The following is a 22,796-nucleotide window of genomic DNA, read 5'->3' as shown; positions in this document are numbered from 1 at the left end:
CCACGAGCAGGTAGCACTATAAAAGAGTATGACTCAAATATGTATGGTGTGAACCACGAGCCGGTAGCACCATAGCGTTATGGTTAACCATATTGTGTTTGTGATTGTTTAGCATGTTAAATATTGTATACGTATAATGTTGTATTGTCATGATGTAGCTAACTCTCCGGGTGTAGCTTATTGGCATTTGTTCACATTGTCGTTGGTGAACTTACTCATTGTTGATGTTGTCAGCTTGTTGCTTAGTGATCGTACGGTATGCTTAGATTAGCTTGCCTTTATGCTTGGATGCTTCGGTATACGGTATTTGTTTATTTATTTGGCGTGTCCATTTTATGCATATATATGTATGTAGTATATTTTCACTCACTAAGCGTTAGCTTACCCTCTCGTTGTTGATATTTTTATAGGTTCGCATGCTTGGCGGCTCGGGTGAGCTTGGGGATTAGAGATCTTGGCTAGGTTGCTTTAGAAGATCTTGCTTTTGTATTCGATTAGGATTTGGGTAGCGTAGTCCCAAATCACCATGCTCGGTTTTGTGTAAACGTAACTAGTTGGGTCATAATGATTATAACCGGTTTACGATTTAATTAATGAACCATTGTATTAAGGAGTTTAAATTATTAATGTATGTTTTAAGTTCGTTGAACTTACTTTGGCAACAAATATGTTTTGGAATTTGTGTAATGGGACCTAAAGTATTATTTAACGCGTATTAAAAAGGAAAAAAATTTATGGGCCGGTTTTAATACGGGTTGGGTTGTTACAAGTGGTATCAGAGCATGGTCTAAGGGATTTAGGTGACTTGAGATAGGTGCCTAGACTTAGACTTTTGTGTGTGCTTATTTGTTGCGGGACTTGTAGGATTACGGGTCGGAATGGGAATTTGGTTAGTGCCTTAATTGATAGGTGGACTAACGTGTATATTAATACGTGGATATTATTAATATACGATTGTGTTATGTTTATGTTTATGTTGCGTTGCGAATATCATCGAGCAAGATGGTCGTTGTACTAACGAGGGGATACGATGTGTGTGCGTAATAAGGACTTGCAAACCTTATTACGGGTGCAAATCGTGTTTAACAAGTGATGTACGACGAGTGTTGAGCAAGATGGGGTGGTGTTATGCGTGTTGTTTTATACGTTCGTGGACTAATCGTTTTGCATTCCTTAGAATGACGACGTGAAACGAGATCGAGACGAATGACGAGGAGTTTAACTCTAGAGTTGCAGCCGCCGTTGCGGAGCAAATGAGTGCATTTCGAGAAGAAATGGATAGGAAGTATTCCGAATTTTGGGGTAGTAGTGAAATGGAGCGTTGTCTTAAGAGCTTCATGAGGACTAAACCCCCGATGTATGACGGGAAATCGGATCCTTTGGTAAGCACAACTTGGATTTCGGATGTCGAAGGGTGTTTTCGTACTATTGATTGCCCTCCCGAGAAAAAGACGAGACTCGCTACTAGTCTGTTGCGGGGCAGGGCAAGGGATTGGTTGGATGGTAAGATCGATCTTGTTGGTGGCGAAACGTTTATGGCCTTATCGTGGAACGAGTTTAAGGAGGAATTCTTTGAGGAGTTCCGGACTTCGGCCGATTTGTGGGAATTGCGTAGTGAGTTGAGAAATTTGCGGCAAGGATCTATGGATTTGAATACTCTCAAGACGACCTTTATGGCGAAGGCTCGTTTTTGCCCGGAGTATTTGGGAATGATCGTTTGTTAATGGGGGATTTCTATCGGACCATGAATGATGACTTGAAAAGTAAAATTAGTCGCGGTCAAGCGAAATCGTTTGCGGAATTATTCAACTTGGCTAGAGGTTTCGAGTCGTATACGCGATCAAAGATGTGTGAACCTTCAAGTAAGAGGAGGGTTGATTCGTACGGCGCCCCGGGTAAGAAAAATAAGGGTGCAAGTGCGAGTACGGGTAATGTGGGAAAAGGCACGGTGGATTCTCGTGCACCTTGATGTTTCAATTATGGTATTAGGGGCCACAAGTTGTGAGAGTGCACAATGCCGAGAAGTGATGACGGGATGTGCTACTATTGTCATAAGGAGGGGCATCGCAAGCCGGATTGTCCCGAGTTGGCGGCGGCGAATGCCGCAAGGAGACGTTGAGGTACGTTTCGTTTTAATAGATACGTCCTTTGATTATTTATTTTGTGGCGATGAGTTTGAGTTGTTAAATGCCTTGTGTTGTGTATATTGTTGTTATGGGTGACGTTCCTAATGGAAGTACCCTATGGTGACGTTTTGATTGTCGGACGAAGGGCGTAAGACTTGGTGTAACCAAGCATTCCTTAGTATTTGGGAAATGTTTCTACCAAACCATGGAAATGGGTTTTGGTGTTCGGTTGATAAGCGCATGTACGCTTTTGTGTTGAGATTGGTGAACCGTGAGGTTCGTCGGGTGGTTGGAACCCTTGAGATCGAGTGTTTTGAATCTCGATGTATGTTGGTAAAGGAGTCTACGTGACGCGAAATTAGGTGCCTCTTTCATACCCACTAGCGTGTTGTTCGACTCCGATTGTGTGTGGTTACATTGTACTTAGGGTACCGAGATGAAACCCTTAAGTACATGAGTGACTAGGTGAAGTTGACAAGCTATAGCAATTGGATGATTGCGAGAGTGTAGTTGTGTAATTTGTGGTACACTTTTCGTTTGAAGTGTTTAAGGATAGGTTAAAATCCTTCGTATGCTCAAGGTTGGAGCAAGGAATGGTGATGGGTCGTGTGAACCCAATTGTTGGTAAAGTCTAACTTTGGTAGCATTGTACGGTTGTTCGAGTTGTGACATTGGAACGTAGTTCCAAGTGGGGGAGTTACACTCCCGCACGAGGAAGTTGTAGTGTGAGATTTCGGATGATGCTTTTGGTAGATCCGGAAATTTGGTCGGTTTGTGGTAGAGTGCAATTTCGGATAAATTGTACTTATGGTTTGGATTTGAATTATCACCAAGGTGGTAATGTGGTAAATCTCGTTGAGAGATAATGGACGTGTTTGGTGAGCAAGGTGAAATCCTTCGGTTAAGGGAGGTGTGTGTCGGATTCTCTTCTAGAGAATTATTGTTTTGTGCCTATGTTTGATATAGGTGGTTCTTGCTCGAGTGTGTGAATGGTTAGTGGTATCCGTTAGGATTCACTATGGCGTAGCAGAGCGCGATGTTACGCTACTCGTTGTTCGAGGCCAAAAGGGCGTTGATTGATGAAGCATGACCTTCGAGGTCCGCTGACTTCATCATGGTAGTACGTGATTGGTGAAGCATGACCTTTAGGGTCCGCTGACTTCATCATGGTTGTTGATTGGTGAAGCATGATCTTCGGGTCCGCTGACTTCGTCAAGGGAGTAGTGTTATGTCGGTATGGTGTAACATTATCGGGAAATGCGAGTACTTGTGGGAAATGCGAGTACCATTCCTGAGTTGTGTTGTGGGACGTGAATATCAGGTTGTTCGTATTCACAATATTTCGGGTAGTACGATTGTCCCTGTTGGTTGGACTCATAGTTTGAGGTAGTGAATGTCGGGTAGTTCGGATTCACTAAGGCTCGGGTTGTACGGCCATCCTCGGTTATACTATGTGGCGTTGGTGGTGAATATCGGGTTGTGCGTATTCACGATGACTCGGGTTGTGCGGTCATTTCGTTGTGAGATATATGGATTGGGTAGGTGAATTTCGGGTTGTGCGTATTCACTAGGGTTCGGGTTGTTTCGACCATCCTCCATATGTGTTCAGGCTCGGGTTGTTTCGGCCATGTTGAGTTGTGATCTATCGGTTGTTTTATACACCGATGGTGGGGTCGTGAGAACCATGTTGTAGGATTAGTGATGCGATAGCCGTGCTTCGCTCACATGTTGTTACAGGTGTGACGAATTGTCGATTTTGGTACACCTTTGGATTAGCATTGCCATAGTCGTTTTGGGCGCTATCGATTTTAACCGTTTGTTATGATGTTACGGTAGTTGCGTATGGGTCGTATTGCGCACTACAAGGGATGTTTAGTGATTGGTGTTATCCGTAAGGATTCGTTTGGTTCGGTCTCCATCGTTTCGTGTTGTTGAACTTAGGTTGACTTGGTTACTTCTAGCATTGTACCTGTAATGGTACGCTGAAGGGTTGATATCTCGGTCCGAGATTGGTTGAGTTTTCCCGATGATAGGGAGTGAGCATGGTTTTAGTGCTCGGATAGTGGGTTTGATAAATTGCGGGAGACGATTCTAGTTGTTAAAGGTGATTCCTTGGGAAGAGTTGACTAGGAAAGTCGGATTGGGACTTATGTTGAGGACCGTGGAGTGTGGTCCGTTTGGTTAAGTGACGAGGATCACGAGGACGTGATCGATTCTAAGTGGGGGAGAGTTGTAACACCCTGTTTTTGTTTCTGATTTTGCAGTAGGTCGGGACGCCGTCCAGATAGGAGGGACGCCGTCCAGCAACAAAAGGTGGGACGCCGTCCCGATAGGGGGGACGCTGTCCAGCAACAAAAGGTGGGACGCCGTCCAAATTTTGGGACGCCGTCCAAATGGTCTGTTGAGCCAGCTGTTTTAATTATTTTAAAAGGGATAAAATGGTAAAATCACTTAGATGCCGGTTTGGAGCCTTCAAGGCTGGTTCCTTGGTCATTTGTGGATCATATTTCATCTTCACAAACACTCCCAACATTATTTAGAGAGAGAGGAGAAGTTCTAGAGAGAGAGAGGTGGATTTGGAGAAGAAGGAGTCGGATTCTTGCAAAAGCTCGGGTTCTAAAGTTGTTCATCTCGCTCCTAGCTATGTTGTGGTGGTATTGGTAAGCTCAAACTCCGAATTTCATTTGTTAGATTTGATGTTCAAGTTAGGGTTTTGAGCTAGTTTGTTGTGAAACCCTTTTAGATGATGAAGTAGGTTCATGGTGACTTGTTAATCTTGTCACTTGGCGGGTTTTGGGTTGGTTGACGTTTTAGCCTTGATTAGGGTTTGATCTTGAGTTTAATCACTAGGTTTAGTGATTATGGAAGTGTTGAAACTCTTTTGGGTGAGTTTGGCTAACTAATTTTGAAATGGGTCAAAATTAGGGTTTTGGTGTCAAAATGGGTATGACACGTGTTTAACACTTGTGTTCGGGTTTAATTGGCGTGTTAGGACCATTTTCACTCGTGTTGGTGATTATTGGTTAGTTTGGGCGCGTTTCGTGCTTGAAAGTGCAAATGGGTCGAATTTGCACTAGGTGTCAATTGGGTTGGTTTGTAAGTCAACCCTAATTGTGTTGTTGTGTTGTGATAATGGAATAGGTACTTTCCATTTGGCGCGTTACGATTTACTTGGAAGCATTCATCAAGACGACTAGGTGAGTGTTAATATCCTATGTGCATATGTATGTGTAGGATGGGTGCGGGTCGGGTGAAGTGGTTCTCGGTCATAGAGCTCACTTTAAATATAGGTGGATTGATGGACTTTGTGTATAGGTCCAATTGGCACGGTTATGCGTTTTGGTTGACCACCGTTGACGAGGTGCACACTTTGTGTGTACGTTATCACATGGGAGTGTGATGTGGATTATATAACCCCAATGGCGAAGGGTTAATATTGTGAGTGGAGTATTTATACGTACGTGTATATGGCGTATTTATTTGTGGGTGTTATGGTATGAACCATTGAGCCGGTAGTGCCATAACATGCGTGCGATAAGATGTGAACCACGAGCCGGTAGCATTGAGTGTGAACCACGAGCCGGTAGCACTATAAAAATAGATGTGAACCACGAGCCGGTAGCATCGAGTGTGAACCACGAGCCGGTAGCACTATAAAACGAGGCGTGAACCACGAGCCGGTAGCGTCGAAGTGTGAACCACGAGCAGGTAGCACTATAAAAGAGTATGACTCAAATATGTATGGTGTGAACCACGGGCCGGTAGCACCATAGCGTTATGGTTAACCATATTGTGTTTGTGATTGTTTAGCATGTTAAATATTGTATACGTATAATGTTGTATTGTCGTGATGTAGCTAACTCTCCGGGTGTAGCTTATTGGCATTTGTTCACATTGTCGTTGGTGAACTTACTCATTGTTGATGTTGTCAGCTTGTTGCTTAGTGATCGTACGGTATGCTTAGATTAGCTTGCCTTTATGCTTGGATGCTTCGGTATGCGGTATTTGTTTATTTATTTGGCGTGTCCATTTTATGCATATATATGTATGTAGTATATTTTCACTCACTAAGCGTTAGCTTACCCTCTCGTTGTTGATATTTTTATAGGTTCGCATGCTTGGCGGCTCGGGTGAGCTTGGGGATTAGAGATCTTGGCTAGGTTGCTTTAGAAGATCTTGCTTTTGTATTCGATTAGGATTTGGGTAGCGTAGTCCCAAATCACCATGCTCGGTTTTGTGTAAACGTAACTAGTCGGGTCATAATGATTATAATCGGTTTACGATTTAATTAATGAACCATTGTATTAAGGAGTTTAAATTATTAATGTATGTTTTAAGTTCGTTGAACTTACTTTGGCAACAAATATGTTTTGGAATTTGTGTAATGGGACATAAAGTATTATTTAACGCGTATTAAAAAGGGAAAAAATTTATGGGCCGGTTTTAATACGGGTTGGGTTGTTACAGTGTTTGAGGCTAATTATTTTTGTGAGCGATGTACTAGCGATGTATCTGATGATGTAACCATACGTGTTAATTGCAAGTTTCGATTTGTACTTTGTGTCCTTAGAATTATAGTGAGTGGCGACTTTCACTCTTATGTTAGATTATGCAGAGGTTGAATTCTACATGTTTCATAAAATTTCTTATGAAATATCGTAGTCAAAATTAAAAGCTTACATTTAGTATTTAGTGGATTAAATATATGATTATATTGTATATGGGGTAATATTTGTGGAAATAATAATTCCTTTTTCGTGTAAATAATATTGTTTGTATAGGGGATAATATTTGTGGAAATATCAATTCCCAGTCTCTCGCGCATGTTGGTTTATTCCTTCCTAAACCAGTCTTTAGTCACGGTCAACTTTATGTCACACTATCAAGAGTTACATCGAAAAAAGGACTAAAGGTCCTCATTCTAAACAAAGAGAATGAGATTTCAAAGACTACTAAAAATGTAGTCTATAAGGACGTACTACAACAAATATAGAAACATGTTCGAATTAACATGCTTATAGATTATTATTCCAGTTTAATAATTATACAATTCAGTTTATAACATATACAAATACTATTTTCATAATATGTACTTTCATTTTCTTATGTGCAGGTCATGAAAACATTGACGAATTTGAAATGTACTTGTATTTGAATTACTGTATTTCGGAAAACATCAATAAAGCATACTTTTTTTTTTAAGATTGTGAAACTTTTTGATTACATTTTTAATTCAACCGTGCAACGCACGGGCTATTGAGCTAATAGTAACAAAACAAGAAACATTACAATACACCAAACTGGTTCTTCTTTGTCCTTGAAGGTGTTTTTACCTAGCTCTCGAGTTAGATCATTTTCACTTTCTGAATGTTACATCGTCAAATCGTCACCAATAGCCGTATCAACACCCTCAAGAAGACAGTTGACTATCACTATGAGCTCCCCGTCCATCATCACATCGATTTTCATCTCCGTCTCGAGTTCTATTTTCATATCTATCTTGAGTATACTATCTCCATCTCCAAGAGTATTACTAGTATTTTTTTTTTCCAATATGGTTTACATCCCAGTTATTATCCATTTTAACTTCATTATCTGATTCAAATCTGCTAGCTACTCATTTCATGTTTTCGTTTCACGTTTTCGGTTCACTTTTCTGGTTCGCGTTTTCATTTTGTGTTTCCGATTCGCATTTTTATACGCGAATCTTCGATTTCATTTCGCGTTTTCGATTCGCATTATTGTTTCACTTTTTTTATTATTATTTTCACTTTGTCGGTACACGTTTTCGATCCGCGTTTTCGATTCGCATTTTCAACTTGAACTCACGCGCGTTTGTTTTGGTGTTGGATTCCAACGGACTACCTCCCCACGCCTTGCACTCACGCACCGTTACCCCATATTAAGGAGCGTTGCTTGTGCTACATAGACCGTGAGCTTTTACCGATACATATAGTCTTAGGGTCGTCGTTTAAAAATTTAAAAAGATTATGTAATTATTATAAAAGTAAAAAAAAAAAGAAGTTAAATTAAAAGTAATATCATATATATTATAAAATATAAAAATAAATTCTATGAAATCATTACTTAATAAATAAATAAATTAGATTTAATAGTAATCAAAAGATTAAGTTAACACGGATGGGGATGTATATAACAATGTTTTATTTTATTATAAGGTAATACTAGTACCTTAAACTTAAGTTAGCTTCGTCGGATCCCAAAAGGAGAGAATGTCCGGGTAAAAAGAAATCGGATTGCAACAGTGTTATAGCCAATAGGATCGGAGAACATTTTCCTTTTGCAGATCTGATTTGTCTTTGCACAAACAGAGGTTAATCTTGTCGTATTGAGATGGATGGCAGCACATATTTCACTTGCTGCTACTCAAAAGTCTCTCAAGCCAACCCAGGAAGGGAAAGTCTCAATCCCAGGAAACAAAAGTCTCTCAAACCCAACCCAGGTGTAGTATTTGCAAATTTTACCTATTTTTTTCATTTCAAATTTTTGTTGGAGGTAAGTGATTTAGTAATTTATTACTCGTATGTAAATAATACTAAATACTAATACTGTATGCGATTGATTGATTATATACTGTAAATCATTTTTGGCATGTGTTTTGTGTTAATGTTAAAAAAAAAAAAAAAAAAAAAAAAAGGTGTTTTTGCTCTTGGGTAGTTGAAAAAATATGATTTTTAACAAAAAAAAAAAAATGATATTTTTTTACTTTATTTTTCATTTTTTTCTTTTAATAATTACAAACCCTAAAAAAAAAATATTTTTTTTATTGTTTAGGATTTATGTGATTTAATTTGAAGTATTGAAGTTTGTGTTGATTATACTGTAGTAGTTATATTTGATTCGATTAGGGTGTCATTTTATGTTCTTGTTTATTTCCTTAAATCAATCTATATTTGGGAGCTAGTTTATGACTTGTGGTTCCAACAATAGTTAGTGTATATATATTTTATATTTTATATTTATTTATATTATGGATGGATGGATTGATTGATATTGTGTTTATAAATTTCCCAGGTTGACTTCAAGTGGAAATGGGAAAGGAAACATATGAGGCAGTCCCTCTTGAAAATATTAAAGTAGGCTCTTTTTACAAATTGAATACGAAAAATTTGCCAGAAAGGACTCCTCAACAGCTAAAGTCTTTAAAAGTTGCCAAGGTAATCACAATAATTTGTATTTTAGTATTGATCTGATAGTGAAATAAGCTAGGTTCGTTTTTGACTTTCTTTGTTTTGTATGTATGTATGTATGTAAATATAATAATAGAGCCAAATCCTTTGATTTGATGATGTTTTCTCAGGTTACTGAGAAGACGGTTGATACTGTTGGAATTGAGTATATGACCAATGGAGGTCGGAAGTTATATTTGATGGGTAATCTGCTGGCAAAGAGAGTACTATGCAGAATTTCATTTGAAGAAGAAGCAGCAGCAGCATTAGAAGAAGAAGAAGAAGAAGAAGAAGAAGAAGAAGAAGAAGCAGCAGCAGTAGAAGAGGAAGAAGATGATGAAGAAGAGGGAGAGGAAGAAGAGGTACAAGAGGTACAAGAAGAAGAGGAAGAAGATGATGAAGAAGAAGATGAAGAGGTAGAAGAGGAAGAAGAAGAAGTAGTTGTAGTAGAAGAAGGAATGGCGTATTCGAATTCGGCAGTTACCGAGGAGGTTGGCGATATCGAAGGACAAATTTCGGATATCTTTCTAGCACTTCGGTGAGTGTTGTATAATTGCTTACTATATTGGCTATAATACTGATTGATTGATCTGTCTATATATATATATATATATATATATATATATATATAATTTCGGTTTTTATTTCTTGTAGGTTTTATGTATGAAATGTAGTTGCATAAGCTATAAGTTGAAGAATGCAGGGCTTAATTATATTAGTATATAGAGGTTAGGGAAAATCAAAAAATATAGTGCTGTTTATATAAATGTTTATTAGTTGTAGTTAAGATAGCTTGCTGAATAACTTAATTGCTATTCAGTGAAACAAATAATGTAGTAATTTAATGCTTATAATATGTGAATGCGATATTTATCAACTATTGGATTAGTGTTTTGGTAATTTGTATGTATGTCATGCAGATACTGAAAAAGATGGACTCCTATATACTAATATATTATGCAATTTTCACTGTGTGAAATTGTTGTCTGTTATAACATGGAACTGTTATTTATTTGTTTAAAATTTTTCTTTTTGCGGCAGAAATGGATTTCAAAAGTTTGAAAAAATCCAAGATAGACAGCTGTTTGAAGAGCTACGTCGAAAGATGGACCAATGTAAAAGGTAAATTTTGACTGTTTACAGTTTAATATTTTAACTTGACGATTTGTATTTGATTCCCTGATTAATTAATATATTCCAAATATGGCGTTTTAAATTCGCAGGCTTATCGCAGAGTTCGATAGAGAGGTCAAAGAATTAGAACATACAGATCCTGATACCAGCAAGATACTAAACGAGAGAGAACAATCAATGGTGATGTCTCATCTCAATTCTTTTTTGTAGTATACACATTGTTTTTTATCACATGTCTTTCATCTGATGAAAAATAAATATGCCCTTTTTATTCAGGTCGAGGAGTTTAATTACTACGTTGGGAACTTTAATGACTACCTTGCTCTACAGAAAAAACAGTAAGTCATTAATATTCAATTTTGCCATTTCTGTTTCGTTTAGTTGCAAGTGTTAGACACTAGTGATAGGTTTGATCTAAGTTTATAAGTTTATCTTGTTCCTTGTTTCATTATCTAATTTCCTCATTATCTAATTTCCATTTTCTAGTCTCACGTTAACACATATTATCTTTTCCTTAGTTTTAATTAATTATCTTAGAATTTATGAATTTTTGTTTGGTGACCATTTAGATATCCTAGCAACATTATTCGAGTTGATCTTTCTGGTGGGCCCGCTGAAGGATTTGAGGAAGATAATGGCTGGCTAGTCTCGTCCTGTAAGAGAATATATATATATATATATATATATATATATATATATATATATATATATATATATATATATATACACACACACACACACACACACACACACACAATAACTTTGTGGACTTAGATTTTATATTTTCTAACTCAAAATGCATATTACTATTTTTTACAAGGCTACATATACTATATACTATATTATTAATAATTTAATTTAATATAATAATAATAATAATTAACTTCAAAAGGAGAGTAAAATTTGAGAGTATTTTTCAGCTATGACAAATCAGCAACTAATGGACAATGGTCATCAAATGATGGATGAGACTGATCAAGCTATTGAATGTTCAAAAAAGGTAATTGTACCTTTTTTTTTTAAATTTTATTCTTTTAATTTTTATATAATACAATACATTTGGTCTAAATAAATATTTGGTAATTGTACCCTTCGATTTTGTTTATAGCTGGTTCATGATGTTGGAACTGAGACTGCACCTGCACCTGAAGATGAGGATAAAGAAGAGGAATGGAGGAAAAATTCGAGAAAAAGAAAGAAGTGTAATCAAGTGAAGGTTGTTAAAGACAACATGAAGAATGGGTTCACAAAGGCTCAGTAAAATACACAACTTAAATTGCCTTTTTTTTTTTTTAATTATATTTTAATTTTATATATATATATATATATATATATATATATATATATATATATATATATATATATATATATATGTATATATATAAAAAATAATAATGTGTAAAATCATTAAGAATTGAATTTACTGCATGCATGCAGGATCATGAATGGAGCTTCCCATATTCTCAACATAATGAAGAAATACAACGCACGACCTTGCAACCCAATTCTGAGGACTGAACTTGATCAAGAAGCAAAACCGTATATAGGCAATACTGGCCTTAGAAACACCTTGCTATCAAGATTTATAGATAACATGATCGCACCAGGCGGAGAGTTCCGCTTCAGGCTAGAATCGATTCCAGGTGGCCAGATGTACCACTATTGGATACAGGGTGTTAACGAAGATGATTCCCCAGAGATTACACAACTGAAAGATGAGATTAAATGGTAAAGTTAACTAAGCGTGTTGAAAAGGCCAAATTAGACGTGTTTTTTTTCTTTTCTTTTTTTAAACACGTCTAGATGATGTAACATGTCTACTTGATAAACATGCATCATATTAACACCGGTTTTGGAACCGGCCTAATAACCATATGTAGACCGATGCGATTCAAATCAACTAATATTAAACTAAAACTTACACCAATTAGTGCATAAATCATTCATTTATGCAAATCCGAACAAGATAGTAACCTCAATCCAGTAATTACATGAAGTATCTGACTTGTTAACTATGTCTTTAAACAGGCTAACTTCAGAAAAAAACGAGCTACAAGAGCTTGGTTCTAAAATTCTTCTTACCTTAGCGCCTGTCTTTTGTGACGATGACGAGGAGTCCTTCAAAAAGGTAACCATATTTGTTTCATTGTTTTTTTCAATAAATGTCTCGGCTACTGGAGGCCGGGGCAAACTCGACCTTTGGAAATTTGGGCAACAACTTTTTTGGTTACAGAATTGTGTGTGTGTGTGTGTACATAAAAAGGATAGTTTTTTAAGTTTTTGAATGCCTTGGGCAAAACTGTATGTTTAATGTTAATTATTTCTTTGTCAGTTACCACTCAAGGAACAATTTGTGTTTGCTCAATCGAAGTTAGATGATTTGTTCAAGGTAATCTCATATATTAGATTAAATGTTAAATGATATACAAGTCAAAACATACATAATGAATATGTAACGGTTTTGGATACTTGTAACGGTTGTTGCATTAATTATTATTATGTATTCTAATAATGGTACTTATTATTTTTATTTTTTTCAGGATCCACCGGCCGATGCTATACCTGCTGCTTACGATAGCTTACAAACATGACTGATTGTCATTTTTATTCAACTCACGTCGATATAACCGAGTTAACTGTATTTTGTTTTGCCTATGACCTCTAAACCAACATCCTTATCATTTTGTTAATAGTATAGGCATATCAGGTATTTATTTTGGTTTTAGAAGAAGATAGTTTCACCGCCCACTTTAGATACTCCTATTTAGACTTAGACCAACAAATGTGAATTCATTATATTATTGGGTTCAGGTGTTACTACACGAGCAGATCCATATTACCACTATGCATTAAATATCAGATTTGATGTTTTAACTTTTCGGTTTCCATGTGTTAAATTCATATATGACTAGTTTTTCGTTCTTTTTTCTTTCGTGATGAGTATCTTGCACAATATCAATGTTGTACGCCTACTGATCGATCGAAAACAATGGCACAAACAAGAGCTGTCTTGTGAAATTGTGTTTTTTAATATGTAGCCAATGAGGGTCGAACTCCTGACCTCCCCTAAAGGAGGTATGTCACCAACCGTTTGACCACATCACAATTTCAAAAAAGAATAAATACTTAGCCATATTATTATATTATATTACTCAAACATATGAAGAATCAAAATGATAAAATGTGACATGCATACATGACACAAAACACATGAATATGTGATTGCAAGGTGAAAACATGAAATTATGTTGTTTTTTGGATTTTTATTTTTGAAATAGGAGAATTTGGTGTTGAAATTACAAAAACATAAATCTAAAAAAAGAAATTACAAAAATAGAAAAACCGGAGTTTGAAACTTCAGCTTTGATGTATCCGAAGTTTGAAACTCCAGATTTTGCTCTAAACTGCCAACCGAACCCTAACCGGAGTTTGAAACTTCGGATTTGCTGATAAAACTGTAAATCCAGAGTTCTGAAAGAGGTAGGAGAAGATATTTTTCATGTGAAGTCCGCTGAGTTTTCGTGGCAAGCCGTTAATGAAATTGAAGAGAATACGGAAAAACCGAATGACGTTACACCTTCACAACAACAAAAACTAATAATATTCAAAATGTGGATGATATAATGTACCTTACAGAAAATGATGAGAATATCATACTATGACAAAAAGGTTGTGGTTATAACCCATGATACCTTTCAGTTTACAAAAAAAAAAAAAAAAAAATCACATGTTGGATCAAAATTGGTACAAAACGGTATGTTGACAAAAGTTGTAACTTGTAATCATTGGATCAAAAGTCATGATCTTACTACGATTAATCATACTCACTAATTCATAGTGAGATTCATTTCAAGTTTTTATACAAATCAAAACCATATAATGAATTTAGTAAGCATAACGTTTTGTTGGCCCAATGGTTGAACCGTTTGACATTTTGTTCCAATTACGAACACATAATTAACAATTTGCATACACCAGACCACAGTTTGTATCCTTTATAGTTCACTACAACAAATTAGCCGATTCTTCACGCAAATTTCTTCACACATATGGCGAGCGTGTGACATTTTCTAACTTTGCTCACTCCTATAATTGTAACAATTTATTGTCACGCTTTTGAACATTTAGAAATAAATTTTCACATATACAAGTGAGTAAAAATAATTACACAATTAGAACCGTTCAAATTCTATTACCTTTGGTCATGCCTATAAACGTGGTAAAATTATACACGCTTTTAAATGAATAATACCACGTCTTCTCTTGTACATAAGTGAGTGCACATTTAAAAGCGTGAAAAAATTGAAGCTAAGTACACGTGTAAAAGCGTGAGTTTCCTATTGATATTGAATTAATTTTATCAAACTCAATTCGGCCAGAAGCACTCGACGACTTTCATCCCAAATTTATTACATATCTCATATATCTCACTTTGTCATATCTTCCCCCAGTTCACGTTATACTAAGTCTTTGTATTTGTAAATGGGTTATTTCCCATTTACCAGTTTATAAATGGGTTATCCTTAATCCCATTTGGTGTCCTTATATAGTACCAGGCCATTATAAGCAAAATATACAAACTGTTATAATATATAAATATATATATATAAATGGATAGTCAATTATTGATACACAAAAGTAATATTATTGTATTACCTAAACTTGTGATATTTTTGCTATAAATAGCCATGAATGCAAGCATTAAACTTGCACCATTTCTCACACTTACAAAGTGTTTCTTTCTTTCTCTCCATTATCATCTTTGTTCTTACACTTCATTATTAGTATTCTTAATCAAGAATCAAATCACTAAAGGTAGTTATAAGCCTACTGAATTATAACATCAAGAATCAAACCACTAAAGGTAGTTATAAGCCTACTGAATTATAACACGCTATCAGCACGATAATCTTAATACTAATTATGGTTGGCTCTGCCACCTAAATGATATATGGTCGGTTATACCACCTGAATAATATATGGTCGACACTGTCGTCTAATTATCATTTATGTTACTAACATTTATATTTCAATTATCTAACATTTATATGGCCGACACTGTCGCCTAATTTTCATTTATGTTACTAACATTTATATTTCTATTATCTAACATTTATATGGCCGACACTGTCGCCTAATTATCATTTATGTTTACTAATATTTATATTTATGTTATATAACATTTATTAATGATTACTTACATATGGTCGACACTGTCACCTACTTATCATTTATGTTATATTAAATTTATGTTTAATGTTTATATACTTATGAATATAAAGTGACTATAATTTATCATGTTGTTTGTTTTAATAGAAAATGTCGAATCTGGAAAAGCTTAAATTTACTCCTTTAGAATCAACTGGAAACAACTACATGCCATGGGTTATAAAAGTAAAAATGTATCTTAAATCAATGGGCATTCTTGAAGCCATAAATGAAAACAACACTTGTTCTGAAAAAGAACAAGCAACGGCATGTTGCTTTATTCATCAACATATTGATGAATGCTTACAAAATAATTATGTGACTGTAGAAGATCCCCATGTTTTATGGGAAGGTCTCAAAAGCAGATTCGATAATCAAAGAGAAATTTTACTTCCAGCTGCTATGGAACAATGGAGAACATTAAGGTTCCAAGACTTTAAGAAAGTAAATGAATATAGTTCAGCTCTGTATAATACATGTTCACAACTTAAATTCTGTGGACATGAAATAAGTGATGCAGACATGATGGAGAAAACTTTCTCCACAATGAATGCTGCAAACATCACAGTGCAAAGAAATTTGAGAATGCTAAAGTTCAAAACATATCCTGAACTTAATTCATATCTCTTAGTTGCAGAGCAAAATGATGAGCTATTAATGAAAAATCAGCAATCCCGTCCTACTAGTACACTTGCAATCCCTGAAGCAAATACTGCAAATAATTATAAACAGGGACAAGGACGCGGGCAAGGTCGTGGTTATAATAACCATCACCATCATCATGCCAAAAGCCATAACTATGGTAGAAACCATCCTTATGGTAATGGTAATGGGCGAGGACGTGGTCGTGGTCGTGGCCGTGGTGGTCAAAGAAATAATAATCCACGAAAATATAAATATCAACCACAAAACAAGCCCACTAAACAAGATGTTGAAGAAAATTCTTCTAAAAATTCTGAAGAATCTTGCTACAGATGTGGTAGAATGGGCCACTGGGCTAATACTTGCCGAACATCTAAACATCTTGTTAAGATGTATCAGGATTCGCTGAAAGATAAAGAAAAGGAAGTAAACTTTGTGGATAACGTCGATCCAACAGTCACTGAGAAACCATCTGATTTATATGAAGATTTCTTGAATGTTTAAGTTGTGTGTCTTTCGAAAAATAAACGATTTAATATCGTCTGTCTTTGTCATTATGTTTGCTAAATGTTTCAGTACTATCTATTTGCGTGTAAAATATTGTGTAATATTAATGTACTCACTATTTATTTCTTATATATGAAGTTCAATATGAATTTTGCTGGAATACAACATCAATCAAGTGGTGGAGATCTCTGTATAGCAGACAGTAGAACTACACACACTATACTTAAATCCGAGAAATATTTTATTGATCTAAAACCAACGGAAGGAACTATACATACAATATCAGGACCTGCTAACTTGATAAAAGGGATAGGAAAGGCAAATTTCATACTACCAAATGGTACAAAATTTTTAATAAATGATGCCTTATTTTCTCCCAAGTCAAGCAGAAATTTATTGAGTTTCTCCGACATATACCTTAACGGGTATGATTATCAGTCAGTGACAACAGAAAATGAGAAATATTTAAGTATCACTGACAAGAGTCATGTGGTTGAAAAACTGCCAAGACTTAGTTCTGGATTACATTATACACATATAAATGTACCAAAAATACATATGGTAGTTAACGAAAAATATATTGATCCTGGTGTATTCAGTTTATGGCATAACAGATTAGGCCATCCAGGATCAACAATGATGAAAAGGATTATTGAATGTACTCATGGACATCCACTAAAGGATAGAAAAATCCATCATGATACAATGGTTCCATGTACATCTTGCTCTCTTGGAAAATTGATAACTAGACCCTCACCACTTAAGGTTGAGAAAGAATCACCAATGTTTCTTGAAAGAATTCAAGGTGATATATGTGAACCAATTCATCCACCATGTGGACCTTTTGGATATTTCATGGTTCTAATAGACGCATCTAGCAGATGGTCTCATGTTTGTCTGTTATCAAGCCTTAATGTGGCATTTGCAAAATTTCTTGCCCAAATTATTAAATTGAGAGCTCATTTTCCTATTACACCATTAAAAGGGTGAGACTTGATAATGCTGGTGAATTTACATCTCAAGCATTTAATGACTATTGCATGTCTATAGGAATTGTTGTTGAACATTCTGTTGCTCATGTGCATACACAAAATGGTTTAGCCGAGTCATTGATTAAACGTTTACAGTTAATCGCTAGACCATTGATAATGAGAACAAAACTCCCTGTATCTATATGGGGTCATGCAATTTTACATGCTGCTGCATTGATTCGCATCAAACCAAGTGCAAGTCATAAATATTCCCCCTACAACTTGCTTTTGGTCAAGAGCCAAATATTTCCCATCTTAGAACATTTGGTTGTGCAGTGTATGTTCCAATTGCGACACCACAACGTACAAAAATGGGTCCTCAAAGGAGGTTGGGAATATATGAAAGGACCCGTCCTAATCCATCTGGACGAATTCTTCAACAGTTGGTCCCATTGCGAGGTTCTGACCTCTATATGCCATGAACGACTCCATGTAGTATGAGCAAATGCACAGCGGAAGATTTCTTTCATACCTGAGAATAAACATGCTTTAAAGTGTCAACCAAAAGGTTGGTGAGTTCATAGGTTTATCTTAAAACAATAAAATTCATCATTTTGATAGACCACAAAATTTAAATCCTGCATGGTACAAATGGGCCCTAATCCTATACCCACCTGTAATGTACATGCGATATCTTTTAAATACAGTACACCTTTCTCGTGTACGAAATCATCTTTCATAAATCTTAGTAACCGTACACATATCTCGTGCACAAAAATAACATACACATAACCTGTGTATAAAATCATTCTCTCGATATATAACATTCACTTTTCAATTGGTGGCAATTATCATGTCCACATAATTCAATGGTGGCAATTATCTTGTCCACATAATTCAAAGGTGGCAATTATCATGTCCACATAATTCAACGGTGGCAATTATCATGTTCACATAATTCAATAATAATCCGCAGAACTTCTGTCTGCATAATAATTCATTCGAGGAATGTTTTGCTTGTGTCTATATCGTCAAACATTTATAAAAGCATTTCATGTATTCGCAGTTCAAAATATCTTTCAAAAGCATTTAATAAAGCAGTTGTAAAAACAGCGCATGTATTCTCAGTCCCAAAAATGTAAAGAGTAAAAGGGAGCAAATGAAACTCACGCATATAAATATTGTAAAACAGTTACTATATATATGTTTATTATATATATATACGTTGATATGTTTAATATATAGTTATAGATAATATAAATATATTTTATATAAAAATCTTTATTTGTTATAATATAATAAAAATGAAAATGATATTTTTAATTAAAAAAATGGTAGTTTTTAATAATTATTAGAATTTTAATAAAAATGATACTACAAGTAAATATGCTAATAATAATAATATTACTAATAATAATAATAATAATAATAATAATAATAATAATAATAATAATAATAATAATAATAATAATAATAATAATAACAATAATAATAATACTAGTCTTAAAATCATGTTAATAATAATAATAATAAAGAGTTTCATATATTTATATTTAATATTTTTAATGATCACGACCATAATCATATTTATCCTAGTATCTTATCAAATTATATTATATCGTCATTTTTATTATAATAGCTATAGCCATATTATATTGTTCTAAATTTTTATCCTTAAACCATTTTGTATTATACTTATCATGTTATTGTATTAGTAAGCATATTAACCATAATTTTAATACTTTAATCATATTTAATCATAATCATAATAATAATTATCAATAAGAATAATAATAACAATTATAGTAATAATTATACCTTTAAAGTAATAATCTCAAAAAAAATGTCATTGCTCAGGCTCGAACCCGAGACCTCTCGCTTAAGCGTCAACACTCCAACCATCCCTCTGTTTGTTCCATCTCTGAATTATATCATGGACTACAGTATATAACCCGTATCTCTATTTGTTTCTCTTTTTTTTTATATCGGAAACCAGTAAATGAGTAGTGGGCCTCGCCCCAAATGGAAACACAAGTCTACGGCCCAAAAAGAAAAGGAATTACTTGGCCCAAAAATAAAAACATGGCAGCCCAATTCAATTATCCATTTAAAATCCAAATCGACCCAGTTCGTATCAAAGAGGGTTACGGTATTCTTGGTTTTGTAATTTTTTTTTTCGATGGCACATAGCAGCCATTACTTTTCTAAAGTCTTGCGATTTAAAATTAAGGAATGGGTCCATGGTTTTATTACTTGTCGGCCAAAAGAACATGAAAAGGAACGTCTTTAGTTGTATTTAATATTCATCGTCTTTATCATTCCACTTATCATCATCTTTATAACTTCTTTAGTTCACAGTCTAAAGGAGAAAAAAAAAGACAGAGATTGTAGTGATAGTCTCGTTTGATCAGAAGGAAAAGAACAGGTGTAACAGCGAATTAATAATATTGATTGTGGTTGATTGTTGTTTTGTTGCAGGTTAGTTTGGTTTTGATTTACGATCAAAAACATTAAAGTAGCAGCTTGTTTTAGGTGTTTGGTGAAGGGTTAATGAAGATGAGTTCCCTGGTTGGATTTGAAGTTTGCAGTATCAGCAAAACAAGATCTAATTTGTGAAAGAAATAGGTTGACAGCTTAGTTTAATAAAGGTACCCGGCTGAAACTGAAAACCGACTAGATAAATATGTACTTACATTATATCATCGGGTTATAACATATCTAGTTGAGTGTATATGTTGTAACCATAACATGTAGTAGCAGCGGCGAATAATTTAAGTGATTTGGTGATGGTGGCGACGGTTTTCAGAACAAGGAATTGTAGATGATTCTTTGGGATGGTGGTTTGTTCGTTTAAACAGAAAAATATAAACACGTGGTGGTGGGTTTGAAGGAATTCGACAGTTGTGGAAGGTGGAAGGAGGTGTTCTTGAAGGTTTGTGATTTATATAGAAACAAAGATGATGTATGGTGATCAGGGGTTTTTGAATTGTGTTCTAGCAGTGAACATTTGTTGATCACATGGTGTGTGAGGGTGACGAATGGTTGTAGCAGGTTTTCGGTTTCAAGTATCAAGAGAGGGAAAGATAAGACGAGCTAGAGAGAGAGATATGTAGTTCATGGTTGTTGATGGTGGAGAGGTGGTGATCGATAGTGATGTGTTGTCGTGGTGCTTCATGGGTGATAATGGTCGGAGATTGTGATGACCGGTGGTCCGGTGAAAGGTGGTGATTAGGGTATCGGGTTGTGATTCTCATATATGTAAGATGCATATGTGTTTATGTATATATGTAGAAATATAGAGATATAGAATAGATATGAAGTAGATAGATTACTACTGTCGCAAGAGTTGATTGAAAATGTAATGTAGTGATCACTGATATCGACATATAACAATATTCAGACAGGAAATATTCGATTAGAGAAAGAAGTCAGGAAATAAAATAAATAAAAAAATATAAAGTTGGGTCACAGTGGCAAACAGAATTGATTGATTAATTGTCTCTATATTTTGTATTTAACTGATTGGAATATCTAAAAGGCTTCGTATCAATGATCTAGCTTTTAAATTAAATTTTTAATTAATATTAATAATTGATAAATTTATTAATGATAATAATATTAATAATATTATTTAATATTAATAATATAATAAAATCATACCAATAATAATAAGAATATTGAGAAGAGTAATAAAAATAATGATTAGTAATAATTTTAAATAGAATGATAATTTTTAATGATAATAATAATATTAATATTATAATTTTACTACTAATTATAATAATAATGATATTAATAATGATATCAATAATATTAGTAATATTAATAATAATATGACAGATTAAATGTATCAAATTTTATATCTAGATATTATATATATAAAAATAATTATATTAATAATACTGATACTAATATTAATATTAATATTTATTTTAATAATAATGATGAAAGTAATACTAATATTAATATTAACATAACAACTATATTTTAACTTATAATAAAATTTAATATATAAATCTTACATTTCATTAACTATGTAATACTTATTTTGTACAATAACATATTTGAATATTTAATATTTATATATTTTATATATATATATTACAATATACATATAATATTAATTATGTATAGAAATCATATATATTTACATATTTATTTTCAAACAATTGTTCATGAATCGTCGGGAATAGTCAAAGGTTAAATGAATATATGAACAGTTCAAAAATTTTGAGACTCAGCCTATCAGACTTTGCTTATCGTATCAAAAATATTAAATCGTATTAAGAATTTGATTTAAAATTGGTCAAAATTTTCCCGGTCGTCACAGTACCTACCCGTTAAAGAAATTTTGTCCCGAAATTTGAGTGAGGTCGTTATAGCTAACAATAAAAATGTTTTCATGACGAATATGAGTTGTAGAATATAGTTTTATCACCATTGAGTAATATGGATAAAACGATTCGATTATATGAAGCCCACGAGTGAAGTTGTCACAAAAGAGTGAAATGATTAAAATAAAGTTCGTCTTAATTTTTGACGTAGTAACGGTTGACTCCTGGAATTCAAGGGATTTAAAAGAAAATCTTCATTATCTATAAAAGATTTGATTCGTCTGTGATTAAGGAAATTAATATCTCTTTAATTAAATGCGGTCATCTGCCTCGATTGCTCTGTCGGATGCTTCCGTTATACCTCTTCCATTTTATTATTCTCACCATTCCTATATTTTCTTCCTTAATCTATATACTTCTAAAGATTGTAAAAATGCTTAATCCAATACTGATCTTTGTCCTTCTTCTGACAATCGCTTTTGTCTTCCTCCTTTTTCATCTACCACCGGAGGAATCTGTTAATTTCTACTATTACCTTGGGGTTATAGTGTTTTTTTTTTCATTCTCCCGTGTATTTATGTTGCTATCCGCATTGATATACACGGTTTGTAACTTACGTGTTTGTGATCGGCTTTGTATTTTCCTTTATATTTCGGAGCTCCATGCTCTTGTTTTCTCTTCCCG

General features: G+C 34.4%; 1 protein-coding gene and 1 long non-coding RNA gene across 2 annotated transcripts; both read left to right on the top strand.

Annotated features, from left to right (window-relative positions):
* Window positions 1-8,330: 8,330 nt before the first annotated feature.
* On the top strand, window positions 8,331-9,577 carry LOC139856991 (uncharacterized). Its single transcript, XR_011762285.1, has 3 exons — window positions 8,331-8,589; window positions 9,162-9,304; window positions 9,448-9,577. It is a non-coding gene; the product is annotated as an uncharacterized lncRNA (long non-coding RNA).
* Window positions 9,578-10,362: 785 nt separating this feature from the next.
* Window positions 10,363-13,248, top strand: LOC139858753 (uncharacterized). Its single transcript, XM_071847590.1, has 10 exons — window positions 10,363-10,438; window positions 10,540-10,630; window positions 10,727-10,788; window positions 11,020-11,105; window positions 11,371-11,450; window positions 11,559-11,707; window positions 11,888-12,178; window positions 12,479-12,578; window positions 12,783-12,839; window positions 12,991-13,248. The coding sequence occupies exons 1-10, from the start codon at window positions 10,422-10,424 to the stop codon at window positions 13,039-13,041; spliced, it is 984 nt and encodes a 327-aa protein (XP_071703691.1). The 5' UTR covers window positions 10,363-10,421; the 3' UTR covers window positions 13,042-13,248.
* The last annotated feature ends 9,548 nt before the right edge of the window (window positions 13,249-22,796 follow it).

This window comes from Rutidosis leptorrhynchoides, chromosome 7, assembly GCF_046630445.1.
Source record: "Rutidosis leptorrhynchoides isolate AG116_Rl617_1_P2 chromosome 7, CSIRO_AGI_Rlap_v1, whole genome shotgun sequence".
Classification (NCBI taxonomy): domain Eukaryota; kingdom Viridiplantae; phylum Streptophyta; class Magnoliopsida; order Asterales; family Asteraceae; genus Rutidosis; species Rutidosis leptorrhynchoides.
The sequence above is the reverse complement of the archived record's forward strand: the minus strand, read 5'-3'. Positions and strand labels throughout refer to the sequence as shown.